The following is a 15802-nucleotide window of genomic DNA, read 5'->3' as shown; positions in this document are numbered from 1 at the left end:
CTCAAGGCACAATTCTTGGCCCCCTCCTATTCAATATCTTCACCAGTCATCTTTACTCCTCCTGCAATGCCTCCTCCCTCATACAGTACGCCAATGACTCCACTCATCTCTTGTGCTGACATCATCTCTAAACTTCTATCATCCAAAACTCCTTCTCATCTGTGGAAAAATAGCTCAGAGCATCAACTTATACTCAACCCCCCAAAAACTCATCTCCTATTTCTTCCCAAAACTCTCTTCATCCTTAAAGCCATCTTTACTATTTCTTCTCTAGATAACACCTTCATCAAATGTGAATCTCACACTAAGCTACTGGGTACAATAATCAATGACCAACTCAAATTCGATATCCATATTCAACACTGTATCAAAAAAACTAAGCAGAAACTGGGGCTTCACTACAGGAATAAAAAAATTCTTGCTCCCAAACTCCAAACCCACCCTTGCCCAAGCCTACCTCCTTCCATGTCCGGTCTATGCCTCCCCTATCCTTACTCATCTCCAATCAAACCTTCTCTCCAAACCTGAACAATCATACAACATAGCCAGATTCGCCTGTAACCAGCCTTATAAATCCTATCATTGCCTTGCCCTGAAACAGCTTCAATGGCTGGAATTCCCCCAGCTCTTACTACTTTTCCAGCTGCAGCTGACACAGTCCATACACAACAAACCTCTAGCCTGCCCATCACTTTCTACCTTAGTATCCCCTTATACCCCAACTCGGTGTCTTTGTAGTTCTGACCAGCACCTTCTTGACATCTACAAACCCAACAAAACCATTGGTAAACTCCTCTATAAACACTCAGTGTCCCTTGAGTGGAATAGGCTATCACCTTACATTCGTAGCATCACTAGTTCCAGCTGGTCTTAACTTGAAAGCTTATCCTTTTGCCTAAATCCTCCTTAATCTGCATTTTACACTGTTACTCCTTTCACTTCCTGTCTACATCTCAAAATTCAATGACTAATCTGCTCACTAGCCAATAGTACAATATGTTACAATGGGAGAGATACGTCAGTACTGTCTCTGCTTACATGCATTATTTGTATTTATTTAAGTCTCTTTAATGTCAGTTATTTGTTTCATCTGCTTGCTGTAGATGTAATTTTTGCTCCTGCTGTAATGCTGCAGTTATTTTTCCTTTGGTTTTTGTATATTTTCTACTATATTATCTTTGTGCGTTTGCAAGGCTGGAGCTTTTCTCCTAGGGTCTCCACTGAAAACGGGCCATTGGCTCAGATGTATTAATCCGGTTTACAAATGTCAAACAAATAAATAAAACAGGAGCACAATGTCACACTTTTAACCTGTCCCACAAAATACTACTGCTGCACCAACACCACATGCTTTCAAACAGTCACACCAACCAACAAACAAAACCCAAAGCACAAACTCTCATTTGATCACTCACTTCAAATCCTACCTAAAAAATTCTTATCACATAAGCCATAATCAGCAAACCCAAAAATCTCACCAACACACTCCTAGATACACATTGTTTTAGTATGGCTAGCATCTCTAACAGTATGAAACAATTAGTATATAATACAGAAGCCAATCATACACAAAGATGCTATACACAAGCAAATACTCTTGCCAAATATGCATATACTCAACTCAACCAGCACAGATGCATTTAACTACGCTGTCATGTCAACAAATGGGACTCAACAGCACACCATCAAGTAGGATGGCTTGTTTTGGTAAGGCAGACATCCAACGAGGTTTACACCTGGGGAACAACAGACATTCACCCAGTGAGAGAGAGTGCGAGTGTCGGGGGGATACAAGCAGCATCCCCCCCTTAGATTCTGCACAGCAGACCTCCTATCAGATACCTTTCAGCTCACAAGCTATCACTGGGTGATGTCACTTACAGAACCCTTGCTGTAAGGAGCTTCCAAGTGCAGAGTCTAGTGACCAGGTTGTGTTATGAGGTAAAAAACAGATCTAACTTCTGTTATGCAGGTACATACAGAATGAATTATGCAGGACGGAGGTTGAAATGTTTCACAAATATGAAGTCTAGTGGTATGAAAAGAGAGAGAAGTAAGGGTGCACAACAATATCTGATTATCAGCTAACAGTCTGTAACGATGCTTAATAAAGTGCAGTAAGAGTGGTATGAAAAGAGAGAGAAGTAAGGGTGCGCAACAATACCTGATTATCAGCTAACAGTCTGTAACAATGCTTAATAAAGTGCAGTAAGAGTGGTATGAAAAGAGAGAAGTAAGGGTGCGCAACAATACCTGATTATCAGCTAACAGCCTGTAATGATGCTTAATAAAGTGCAGTAAGAGTGGTATGAAAAGAGAGAGAAGTAAGGGTGCGCAACAATATCTCATCATCAGCTAACAGCCTGTAATGATGCTTAATAAAGTGCAGTAAGAGTGGTATGAAAAGAGAGAAATAAGGGTGCGCAACAATATCTGATTATCAGCTAACAGTCTGTAACGATGCTTAATAATGTGCAGTAAGAGTGGTATAAAAAGACAGAAAAGTAAGGGTGCACAACAATATCTCATTATCAGCTAACAGTCTATAACGATGCTTAATAAAGTGCAGTAAGAGTGGTATGAAAAGAGAGAAGTAAGGGTGCACAACAATATCTGATTATCAGCTAACAGCCTGTCACAATGCTTAATAATGTGCAGTAAGAGTGGTATGAAAAGAGAGAAATAAGGGTGCGCAACAATATCTGATTATCAGCTAACAGTCTGTAACGATGCTTAATAATGTGCAGTAAGAGTGGTATAAAAAGACAGAAAAGTAAGGGTGCACAACAATATCTCATTATCAGCTAACAGTCTATAACGATGCTTAATAAAGTGCAGTAAGAGTGGTATGAAAAGAGAGAAGTAAGGGTGCACAACAATATCTGATTATCAGCTAACAGCCTGTCACAATGCTTAATAAAGTGCAGTAAGAGTGGTATGAAAAGAGAGAAGTAAGGGTGCGCAACAATACCTGATTATCAGCTAACAGTCTGTAATGATGCTTAATAAAGTGCAGTAAGAGTGGTATGAAAAGAGAGAAGTAAGGGTGCGCAACAATATCTCATTATCAGCTAACAGCCTGTAACAATGCTTAATAAAGTGCAGTAAGAGTGGTATGAAATGAGAGAGAAGTAAGGGTGTGCAACAATATCTGATTTATCAGCTAACAGTCTGTAATGATGCTTAATAAAGTGCAGTAAGAGTGGTATGAAAAGAGAGAAAAGTAAGGGTGCGCAACAATATCTCATTATCAGCTAACAGCCTGTAACGATGCTTAATAAAGTGCAGTAAGAGTGGTATGAAAAGAGAGAAGTAAGGGTGCACAACAATATCTGATTATCAGCTAACAGCCTGTAACGATGCTTAATAATGTGCAGTAAGAGTGGTATGAAAAGAGAGAAGTAAGTGTGCGCAACAATATCTGATTATTAGCCAGCAGCCTGTAACGATGCTTAATAATGTGCAGTAAGAGTGGTATGAAAAGAGAGAAGTAAGGGTGCACAACAATAACTCATTATCAGCTAACAGCCTGTCACAATGCTTAATAAAGTGCAGTAAGAGTGGTATGAAAAGAGAGAAGTAAGGGTGCGCAACAATATCTCATTATCAGCTAACAGCCTGTAACGATGCTTAATAAAGTGCAGTAAGAGTGGTATGAAAAGAGAGAAGTAAGGGTGCGCAACAATACCTGATTATCAGCTAACAGCCTGTAACAATGCCTAATAAAGTGCAGTAAGAGTGGTATGAAAAGAGAGAAAAGTAAGGGTGCGCAACAATATCTGATTATTAGCTAACAGCCTGTAACAATGCTTAATAATGTGCAGTAAGAGTGGTATGAAAAGAGAGAAGTAAGGGTGCACAACAATATCTGATTATCAGCTAACAGTCTGTAACGATGCTTAATAAAGTGCAGTAAGAGTGGTATGAAAAGAGAGATGTAAGGGTGCACAACAATACCTGATTATCAGCTAACAGCCTGTAACAATGCTTAATAAAGTGCAGTAAGAGTGGTATGAAGAGAGAAGTAAGGGTGCACAACAATATCTCATTATCAGCTAACAGCCTGTAACGATGCTTAATAAAGTGCAGTAAGAGTGGTATGAAAAGAGAGATGTAAGGGTGCACAACAATACCTGATTATCAGCTAACAGCCTGTAACAATGCTTAATAAAGTGCAGTAAGAGTGGTATGAAAAGAGAGACGTAAGGGTGCACAACAATATCTGATTATCAGCTAACAGCCTGTAACGATGCTTAATAATGTGCAGTAAGAGTGGTATGAAAAGAGAGAAGTAAGGGTGCGCAACAATATCTGATTATTAGCCAACAGCCTGTAATGATGCTTAATAAAGTGCAGGTAAGAGTGGTATGAAAAGAGAGAGAAGTAAGGGTGCGCAACAATATCTGATTATCAGCTAACAGCCTGTAACAATGCTTAATAAAGTGCAGTAAGAGAAGATCTTCAGATGCTGCCTACTCAGTGGTCAGTATCTGTACCAGAATGTTGCTGATGTATTTTCTTTATTGAGGGAAGGGACCTCAGGCTTTCAGTAAGTTTTGTTTTGTAGGACTGCTTGAATCCCTGTTGCCCCTTATTACCATCTAACGGCCAGGAAATATAACGTACCAGAAATTAACTAGGCTTCCAACCGGATGACAGCAACTACAGTTTACACAGGATTATGGAAGGGGGGTAAGTGGTTGGACAGCTTGGTCCCTTAAAGAACTAGTCAGAAACCTTTCAGAGGAAGTACTGCTAAAGAAAAAATTAATAGCACAGTAAAGGTCAATGCAGAAGAAATCCTTGGAATGAAATATGGTCACACCCATGGAAGAAGGTCTTATGGAAAACAGACCGACAAGACAAAGCAATTTGCTTTCCAACTATGTCTTCCAGTGGGAAGTTGGACTTGTGTTTGAAACATTAGTAACCTACACTCATTTGTGCAAACATTACTGTGAGACAGGAAAGATTTCCACTAGAAGGCTGGATTGCCAGTGTACGTTATCCCCAAACCACTTTTTCCAGCAGTTGTTTTTATTCCTGAATGCTGCAAACATTTGGGAGGTCTTGCTTTTTTTTTTTTTTTTTTTTTTTTTGTAATAGTACTTATGTATACTTGTCAGGGAGATTATATGATGTACACATGGTCATTTGAGACTGGTTCGATTTGGTTTACAAGGTTAAAAGTACGAGTTAGATGCTCGCCATCCTGTTTTATACACTTGTTACTTGAAGCCCTTTTACTCTGACTTCATATCAAAACAAACCCACAGCAGTACTGATTCTTACAGCAGACTTGAGATCCTCCTGTAGCTGGTTCTAGATACAGTCTATCAAACACACAAGACTAACAGGATGCAGGAGGTGATTCACAGGGCCTCTGGCAGCCAGCAGTTCAGGTTTATGGTGGTGCTAGAAGAATTTCTTTTTCTTATCTGCAGCAAGGCTGCCAATTTTTTTTGTCCCAATGCATAGCAATAATTAAATGCGGTGCTTAGCAGCTGCATGACATGTTTTTTGGGGTTTGAACCAATATATAATTTATAATCCATCTCAGGACAGTATTTCAAATGGTTTGATTTGACTCAGTTCTGTCCTACTTTAAGTCTTGTGCTCAAGGTCATTTTTCAATGGTCAAAATGCAGTTAAAAGCTTCTGCAACAAGACTCTTCTCAGAAGCACAGGACAATGTAAATTAGCAGAGGTCTTACCTTTTCAACAACAGCTCTACATCTTCTTTCTCAACAGTCTTCCTCTTAGCATGATTTGCGAAGATATCCAAGTCTTTGCAGACCTGCTGCAAATAGAGTTCCACACTAAAAGAGAATCATACAAAATAATAGCACTGTGGGTGGCTGTAAACAGTAGAGCTAAATGCAACAGAATCATACAAAATAATAGCACTGTGGGTGACTGTAAACAGCAGAGCTAAATACAACAGAATCATACAAAGTAATAGCACTGTGGGTGGCTGTAAACAGTAGAGCTAAATGCAACAGAATCATACAAAGTAATAGCACCGTGGGTGGCTGTAAACAGTAGAACTAAATGCAACAGAATCATACAAAATAATAGCACCGTGGGTGGCTGTAAACAGTAGAGCTAAATGCAACAGAATCATACAAAGTAATAGCACCGTGGGTGGCTGTAAACAGTAGAGCTAAATGCAACAGAATCATACAAAATAATAGCACCGTGGGTGGTTGTAAACAGTAGAGCTAAATGCAACAGAATCATACAAAGTAATAGCACTGTGGGTGGCTGTAAACAGCAGAGCTAAATGCAACAGAATCATACAAAATAATAGCACCGTGGGTGGCTGTAAACAGTAGAGCTAAATGCAACAGAATCATACAAAATAATAGCACTGTGGGTGGCTGTAAACAGCAGAGCTAAATGCAGCATCCAAAGTTAACTACATCACTCCCCATCATCTTACAGTATAGCTAAATGCAACATCCAAACTTAACTACATCACTCCCCATCATCTTACAGTATAGCTAAATGCAACATCCAAACTTAACTACATCATTCCCCATCATCTTACAGTAGAGCTAAATGCAACATCCAAACTTAACTACATCATTCCCCATCATCTTACAGTATAGCTAAATGCAACATCCAAACTTAACTACATCATTCCCCATCATCTTACAGTATAGCTAAATGCAACATCCAAACTTAACTACATCATTCCCCATCATCTTACAGTATAGCTAAATGCAACATCCAAACTTAATTACATTATTACCCATCATCTTGCAGTATAGCTAAATGCAACATCCAAACTTAACTACATCATTCCCCATCATCTTACAGTAGAGCTAAATGCAACATCCAAAGTTAACTACATCATTCCCCATCATCTTTAGAATATGTAAACCTTTAATTATGCTGTTTGAATGTGCTACCTGCACCATTTATTCTGGATATTAACATAAGCAGTTTTGGTGAAGGCAGTACAGTGACTGATGTATTTGACAGGCTTCTACTCCCAGCAATGTTAATTTTGTATGGAGTGTTTTTGTCAAGCAGTAGAGAGCCCCCCCCCCAGAACGGTAACAAATGTGTTGGGCTACCATTCTTGCTTGAGCTGGCACTGGAGACAGCCCCCTCCACCCCGTAGTAAGATGATGTAGGTTTCTGCCACCATTCTTGCATGAGCTGGTGCAGCAGACAGCCCCCTCCACCCCGTAGTAGGATGATGGAGATCTCTGCTACCATTCTTGCATGAGCTGGTGCAGTAGACAGCCCCCTCCACCCCGTAGTAGGATGATGGAGGTTTCTGCCACCATTCTTGCATGAGATGGCTCAGCAGCAGTTAAACAGTAGATGTTCAAGCCTGTCAATCAAGAAGCTTAGACTGGAACACAACACAGTCTTACACAAGGTCATCATGGGCACATTGGAAAAATTAAGGTACACATTTTGTGGACTACTGTGGTGGGTCAGAGTAACAAGCAAGCTGACTACTTTGGATGGTACAACACTCAGCCATGTCTAACTGAAGGTGAGAAGATGTAAATGAAGTGTCCTGAGATGGAGAACTCATCCAATTCCATCTCTTCCTTGGCCTACTGCAAAGGAGAAATGCTGTCCCAGACATCCACTAGTGTGACCTCTGGAGTGTCCTACTTCCAAAAGACACATTTCAGTCATTTTCTAATCATTACACTCTAGCAGAGAAAAATGGAAGGGAAGCTCAGAGAGTTCTCCAGCTTGCACATGTCCTTTAAGATGCCAGCTCTGCGGCTCTCTAGCAGACATGCACCATCTCCTAGCACACAAACTAAAACATTACATCCCACGGATACAAACCTGGAACCAGTGCTGCATCCTCATCCTCACCCAGGACAAGTCCAAGGCATTCTGGGCTTGTCTTGAGGCAGAAGTAACCAGAAATCTAGCATGCCTAGCTCTATGCCTATGATGGTTATCCTCTGTGACTGAGTTAGGAAAGGACTTTTCCCAATTTATAACCACTCCCGGGAATTATAAACATGGAAACAGCCACTGTTCAAATTCTTTCAGGATGTGCTTGAACTGAGTGGGCCTTCAAGAGTCTGTCATTCAGATTGAGTAGTGGAACACAGGGAGGTCCATCTGCAATTTTTTTTCAATACCAACAAACACTGGCAAACATCATGGTAGGTGAAGAAAACTCAAATGATAATACTTTGTAACAAATGATGCAATGCCCACTTACAGAAAACCTGAGGAACCATTTTCTGTGTGGATGCCACAAAGTAATATGCCAGAAGGCATACGTCACATCAGTAACACCATACAGATGCACTGTGGTAGTAGGGCTATGACCCCTAACAGTCAACATTTGGAACCAGATGTACTGGTAAGTCACTATGGTCCAGAAAGGGATGGAGCTCCTTAAGACTAAACAAAAAAGCTCCGGACAAAAACCCAGACTCATCTGAATATGGGACAGGTTCTATGAACCCTTTCAGCATTACAGTCTGCTACTTCCTCAAACAATACATTGAGACAGGGGAGGACCTGTACAATGTAAGAGTGACCAAATACAATCATAAATAAGTGGTCCATAGGGATGGCTATCCAAGCCACTATGAATTCTAAAATTAAGCTCCACCCTCATGGGCTTCCCTAAACACAGTGAAGATTGCTGCAGAGTAGATGATGATGTCATATTCTTGAACTACTTGACCAGCAGTGGCATAGGACATATGGAAGAGGAGGAGACTACAGGGAGGTCATAAAGGTCCTCTCTGTGGTAATGGTCTGCTCTTCCTCAAGAGGTCATCAGCCAAGTACTGAGACACCAGAGTGAAGAGCACTCTCCCTCAAACTACCTATACAGGATAGTGCTTCCTCATATCCTCCATGAAGAAGGATAATCTCAACCATGCCAACCTTCAGAGTCGCATGCCTGAACTTGCAGGCATGTAATGCTGAAGGATGGTACATGCTTGAACCTGCAGTCTTGGCAACAGTGCCACTACAGTCAAAAATGCGGTATTCTATTAGGAAGCCTATCACAGAAGCCAATGATACGGCATGACTAAGATCTCTAGTGAGCCCAGACTCTGGGAGATTTCCAAAATACTCCACAACCTGGTCAACGAGGGATGACTATAAGCTAGGAAAAATGAATGGTTCAGAACGCTAAACCCCACAGTGGCAGAGAAATATACTCCCTTGCCATGTGATTATGACAGCATATGTGACCTATGATGGCCAGAAAAAGATGACAAAACATTTGGCTCGAAGATACTTGCTGGGTACTCATTTCAATGTCTGGCTATGAAATCCCTAGACAAAAGTGTCTGAAACAATCATCTACCTTTACAGTAAGTGCCACATTAACTCAAGGCTTACTAAGCGATGGTATAAAAAGTGTCAAACTCCCCGAAATCACAGACAACAATGACTCCTATGCAGGTGTACTCAAATGCCTTGTTTAAACACTTAAGCAACTGTATAGACTCAGCTGTACCTGACCAAATCAAAACCAGGTCCTACCAAAAACACAAGCCACCCTGGTGGACCTCAAGTATAAACAAGTTATATAACAGGAGGAAGAAACTGATGTCTAAGAACAAGAGGGAACTAACTCAGCAAAGGAAAAACTCTCTCCACAGTTTGAACAAGCAAATCGGAAATCTTGTCAAGTCCTCTAAAGCCAATTATGAAGCTAAAATAGCATCCATAGCTAAGGATAATCATAAGACATTCTTTAAGTACGTCCGAAACCCAAAAGGGAATGCCCAGCAATAAGCCAAACTGGTAACAGATGAAACCACTCATTCTACACCAGAAGAAATTGCCAACCTGCTAGCTGACAGATATGCTGCAAACATAACCCCCAGTCTTCTCCAGCCATACCCCAGTGAACACCTGACACCAGTCCTCTGCCTATTATCTCCAGAGATAAAGTCATATCTGCACTCTCAAAGGCCAAAAACATGGCCTCAGTAGGACCAGATAACATCCCAGGTTGACTACTAAGTAATCTAAAACAGGACCTAGCAGACCTACTTGGTGCCCTTTTTAACCACAGCCTGAAAAACTGGCTTTGTTCCAGGAGAGTGGAGTATAGCAAGAATAATCCCCTTGCACAAAGGAAGCCATCAACCAACCCTGGGAACTACAGAGCCACAAATCTAACCAGCTTCAACGGCATGGCCATGGAAGGAATCAAAATGGACATCAACATGGACACAGGCAACCTTAAAACCCTATACACAACCCAGTTTGGCTTCGTTAAGGGTTGATCATGCTTGTTAAACCTAGTAGACTTCTTTGAGAAAGTCACCAAGGCCCTTGACAAGAGAAAGACAGTGCATTCTGCCTACCTTGACCTAGCCAAAGCTTCTGACACAATCCCCCACTCAGGTATTAAGAAACTGTCCCAGCTGGGGATTACCACTCACGTTACTGGATGGGTAGCCAGTTGGCTCTCTGACAGAACATAAACAGTCAAAGTTGGAGAGACCACCTCTATCAGTACAGCAGTCACCAGTGGCATACCTTAAGGATCTGTGCTGGGCTCTTTATGGTTTGGAATCTATTTCTCAGAAGACCAGGCTAAAGTAGATGGCCTTTGGCTTACAAAGTTCGCGGACTACTGCAAATTTGGTACAATCACTGAATCCCCCAACAATGTTACCATTTTACAGAAGGGGCTGAAGCAGACAAATGACTGGTGCCAAAGCCAGGGACTCAAACTAAAAAGTGCATTATTATCCCCTTTGGCAAAGTGGAAATCCTTGCTAATTACAATATAGATAGCACACTCCTGAGTTCAAACCCAGTAGTGTGAGATTTGAGAACACAGAAAAAAACACAAAAGACCAAGGCACAACAAAAAACCAATAAATGAATAAAGTGCCACCGACTGCTGGAGACAACCTGGATGAAGTTGATAGTTTATTAAATAATCCACGAAGGTCACGTCAAACAAATAAACATTTGAGATTTGAGAACACAGGTTGACAGCAATCTGAACTTCGACCACCAAGTTTCCACAGTGGTGAGGAAAGCCTTCTACGTTGCTCATCTCATAAATAAGGGCATCACATCCAGGTCTAAGAATGTTATAACTCCACTGTGCTCAACCCTCATCAGACCTTTAATAGAGTACACTACCCCCTTTTGTATGTACTTCATCAGATACCCATGAAGATGGACAAAAGGTTTCACACCAAAAAAATACAGAGCCTCCAAACCAAGACCTATGTGGATAGACTGAAAGCCCTATCACTGTACTCTGTATCTTATAGATTGCTAACTAGCAAAGCGAACCAGTAGACCCAAAGAGGCTTACGCTTCTAAAGTAAATCCAAACGCTGAAGTTGGTAAAAAGCTCCATGAGACTTCTAATGTGAAAATCCGTTTATTGTTAAAAAACTTTAAGCACTAAAATGAAAATACACTTTTCGTCGCCATATAGTATGCAACTTCCTCAGAAGACAGCTAAGGCTGTAGCCTATTTCCTTTTATTTAAAAACATCACTTAATTAATTGATAAATAAGACAGTCATTCCTTAAAGGGCTTTGTTCATATAATTCTCCCTAGTGCATAAATATTCTCGTATTTATATATATATGTGAAGCTTAGTCAATCTATATAAATACATTAAATGTACTAGCAGTGAGAAAGGAATGAAAACAGATTTTGTTGTTCTCAATTAATGAAAATGTTAAAAACACATATAAAAACATCGTAAATTATAACATTAAAATAGGTTTAAATATAAATATAAATATGGATATGTTTTAACAACCACAGCTAACTATTATAGGGGTACTGAACACCTAGATATCTTAGTTCCCATTGTTCAAGTCAGTGCAAAAACGTTTTATTAACAACCTATTAGCAGCGTTAAAAACAATATTAAATGGTCCAGAGATCCAGAAAATACCTGCTATAGTGACCAAAAGAAATTGAAATTGGAAGCCTGTGTCTAAAATTTGTGTAAAATTTCATACAAAATTTCGTATAAACTTTCATTAAAAAATGAAATATGCAATCTTCGGTGTAACCTCCCACAAAAAATAAACATAGTAAATGAACGCCTATAAAGTAAATTGAAGGTTAGGTAATAAATATATAATTATACATATTTATGAGCTATTTTAAGGGCTTTTTCAGTAATTATAAATTTAATATTTAAATCCATGATAGTTGATTGGGACGTATTCCTATACATTCTTTGACTATCAACTATACCAAAAGTTAAAGCCTAAAAAAAATATATATATATATATATATATATATATATATATATATATATATATATAATAGGTAGAGAAAGCCTAAAGGATACAATAAAGGCTAAAAATTAAGGGCTGAAACATACAGGGCCAATAAATACAATAAAGGCAAAAAAGTACAATAAAAGCTAAAAAATACAATAAAAGCTAAAAAGAGAAACAGATCTCAAAAGATTCATGGTCATTCCTTTGTTCGGTTAACAAATTGCCTTTTATGCCCGATAGCTACCTAGTTACACTAGATGTTAAAGACCTCTACTCTAGTATCCCACACGAAGTAAGGATAGAATGGGTATCCCAACTATTGAGAGAGCTAGGAGCACCTACTAATGAAATTCAATTAATAGGGGAACTTTTGGACACAGTACTCTCCTATAATTACATACTATTTAATAAAGAGATACAACATCAAAAAATAGGCGTGGCGATGGGCTCCCCTTGCGGAGCCAGCTTCGCCAACTTAGTCATGGCCTACTGGGAGAAGAAGACCATTTTGGAAAATGACATAATCAAGAAACATATTCCATTCTATACAAGATTCCTTGACGACATTTTCCTGGTCTTCGAAGGTAAAGAAGAAGAAATAGGACAAATGCTTAAATATTTAGATTCTAGCACAGACTTCCTTAGGTTCACACACAAGTACAGTAGAGATTCTATAGAGTACTTGGATGTATACTTGAGAAAGGATTACAACAATAACAGGTACATGTCAAGAATCTATAGAAAGGAGACATACTCCAATATGTTCCTACATTTTACAAGCTGCCACCCATTACACCAGAAAAAAATCTATTGTCAAGGGTCAAATGGTGAGGGCAGCAAGGATGAATACATGCGACAATGATTTCTTAGAAGAATGTGACCTACTTCAAAGCTTTTTCCTTCAAAGGGGATACCCAGTTGACTTTATCCAAGAGATTACCATAGAGGTCCAAACCAAGAGACTAAGAGGTGAATATATACCTCTACTAGGGACTTCCCAAATAAATGGGAATGACCCAGAGCCTCAGTTTACTAATGAAGTCAAATTTAATTACTCATGTAGTTTCATAACAACCTTTAATTTGGACTCTAATGATATTAGAAACATTGTTTCAAAAAACTGGGAACTGCTATCTAACGATAGTTACCTTAAAAACTTAGTACCAGATAAACCAAATATAACATTATAAAAGAGGCTTGAATTTGAAAGAAATTTTGCAAACCAAAAACCATAAAAATGTTAATAATGCAGGGATGACAATGTGGAATGTGCAATGTTTGCAAACATATAGAAGAAGGCTGTACATTCACGATAAACAACGTAACCTACAAAATTAGAAATAAATTTAACTGTAGTAGTAAACAGGTTGTCTATAAAGCAAAATGCGTGAAGTGTGCAGCCTTCTACAAAGGTAAAACTGATAGGAGGCTGCAAGATAGGATATATGAACATAATTACTGTATCACTAGGCAGAAATTAGAAAATGCTCTGGCTAGACATTGTTTAGAAAATGTGGGTCACAGTTTCAAATTTAAAGCCATAGAACAAATAAGTGAGGATCCTAGAAGTAAATATGAACCATTAAAATTAGAGAGGAAAGAACTTGTGTGGCAGTTGAGAACAAACGCAAACCAATACCCAGGAATCAACGAAATGTCCTCTATTAAATGTATTTTAAGGTTGAAAAATATGGAAAGATGATAGAGTCTTTATAACTAGATGTTTTAACTTTATAGGTTTTTTCTAGCCTTCATTCATTATTTGTTAGGCTGTATTTTTTAGCCTCTATTTTTAAGCTTTTATTGTATTTTTTAGCCAGTATTTTTTAGCTTTTATTGTACTTTTTTGCCTTTATTGTATTTATTGGCCCTGTATGTTTCAGCCCTTAATTTTTAGCCTTTATTGTATCCTTTAGGTTTTCTCTACCTATTATATATATATATATATATATATATATATATATATATATATATATATATATATATATATATATATATTTTTTTTAGGCTTTAACTTTTGGTATTTTTTTTAGGCTTTAACTTTTGGTATAGTTGATAGTCAAAGAATGAATAGGAATACGTACCAATCAACTATCATGGATTTAAATATTAAATTTATAATTACTGAAAAAGCCCTTAAAATAGCTCATAAATATGTATAATTATAAATTTATTACCTAACCTTCAATTTACTTTACAGGCGTTCATTTACTATGTTTATTTTTTGTGGGAGGTTACACCGAAGATTGCATATTTCATTTTTTAATGAAAGTTTATACGAAATTTTGTATGAAATTTTACACAAATTTTAGATACAGGCTTCCAATTTCGATTTCTTTTGGTCACTATAGCAGGTATTTTTTGGATCTCTGGACCATTTGATATTGTTTTTAACGCTGCTAATAGGTTGTTAATAAAACGTATTTGCACTGACTTCAACAATGGGAACTAAGATATCTAGGTGTTCAGTACCCCTATAATAGTTAGCTGTGGTTGTTAAAACATATCCATATTTATATTTAAACCTGTTTTAACGTTATAATTTACAATGTTTTTATATGTGTTTTTAACATTTTCATTACTTGAGAACAACAAAATCTGTTTTCATTCCTTTCTCACTGCTAGTACATTTAATGTATTTACATAGATTGATTGACTAAGCTTCACATATATATATATATATATATATAAATAAGAGAATATTTATGCACTAGGGAGAATTATATGAACAAAGCCCTTTAAGGAATGACTGTCTTATTTATCAATTAATTAAGTGATGTTTTTAAATAAAAGGAAATAGGCTACAGCCTTAGCTGTCTTCTGAGGAAGTTGCATACTATATGGCGACGAAAAGTGTATTTTCATTTTAGCGCTTAAAGTTTTTTAACAATAAATGGATTTTCACATTAGAAGTCTCACGGAGCTTTTTACTAACTTCAGCGTTTGGATTTACTTTAGAAGCGTAAGCCTCTTTGGGTCTACTGGTTCGCTTTGCTAGTTTATTTTGTCTTTGGATTCAACACTTGATCTTATAGATTGCTGACAGGTGACTTATGCCTCCCCTACAGGGCAGTTTTCGTCCCTGCCCTAATGGAAATGCTGCATGTCTGCAAGTCAAATGGCACAACAGTCACTTGCTCTAGGGATCTTAACCTAGCCTGTGACATAAAAAGAATATGCTGGAGAGACAGATAACATCTCCCAGAGACTGCCACTCCTCTGGAATCAATTTCTAATTCAAGTGAAACAGAGCTCCTCTCTGACTATTCAAATGCAACCTAGATAAATGGCTGGGTGGCAGCAAATTCACCCCAGGGGTGAAGCCCATGTCCCTCATGGACACGGGTCGTGAGTGTTGATCATACACTTTGCTCTGCGAATATCGTCCATTTAACCAATTGAGGCAACTTGGGATTAAACATGGCTAGGCATGTAAGGGCTCTAGGGTCATTAGCCTAGTAATCTCCTATTAACCTATGAACCTACAAAACTCCATGTCTGTTGAGTGGCTCCCAAGGGCAGAATTGCACAAGGCACCTCACCTCCTTACCCATACCCACATATA

The 15802-nt window shown here is 38.5% G+C and overlaps 1 protein-coding gene across 1 annotated transcript in view; it reads right to left on the bottom strand.

Annotated features, from left to right (window-relative positions):
- The window catches only part of CENPT (centromere protein T), a 687603-nt gene that overhangs the window by 30936 nt on the left and 640865 nt on the right, over positions 1–15802 (bottom strand). Inside the window, exon 13 of the mRNA XM_044082068.1 lies at positions 5715–5819. Coding sequence (XP_043938003.1) covers positions 5715–5819 — 105 coding nt within the window. The remainder of the gene's footprint in view (positions 1–5714; positions 5820–15802) is intronic.

This window comes from Protopterus annectens, chromosome 8.part1 (assembly GCF_019279795.1).
Source record: "Protopterus annectens isolate FY-2018-M chromosome 8.part1, PAN1.0, whole genome shotgun sequence".
Classification (NCBI taxonomy): Eukaryota; Metazoa; Chordata; order Ceratodontiformes; family Protopteridae; genus Protopterus; species Protopterus annectens.
The sequence above is the reverse complement of the archived record's forward strand: the minus strand, read 5'-3'. Positions and strand labels throughout refer to the sequence as shown.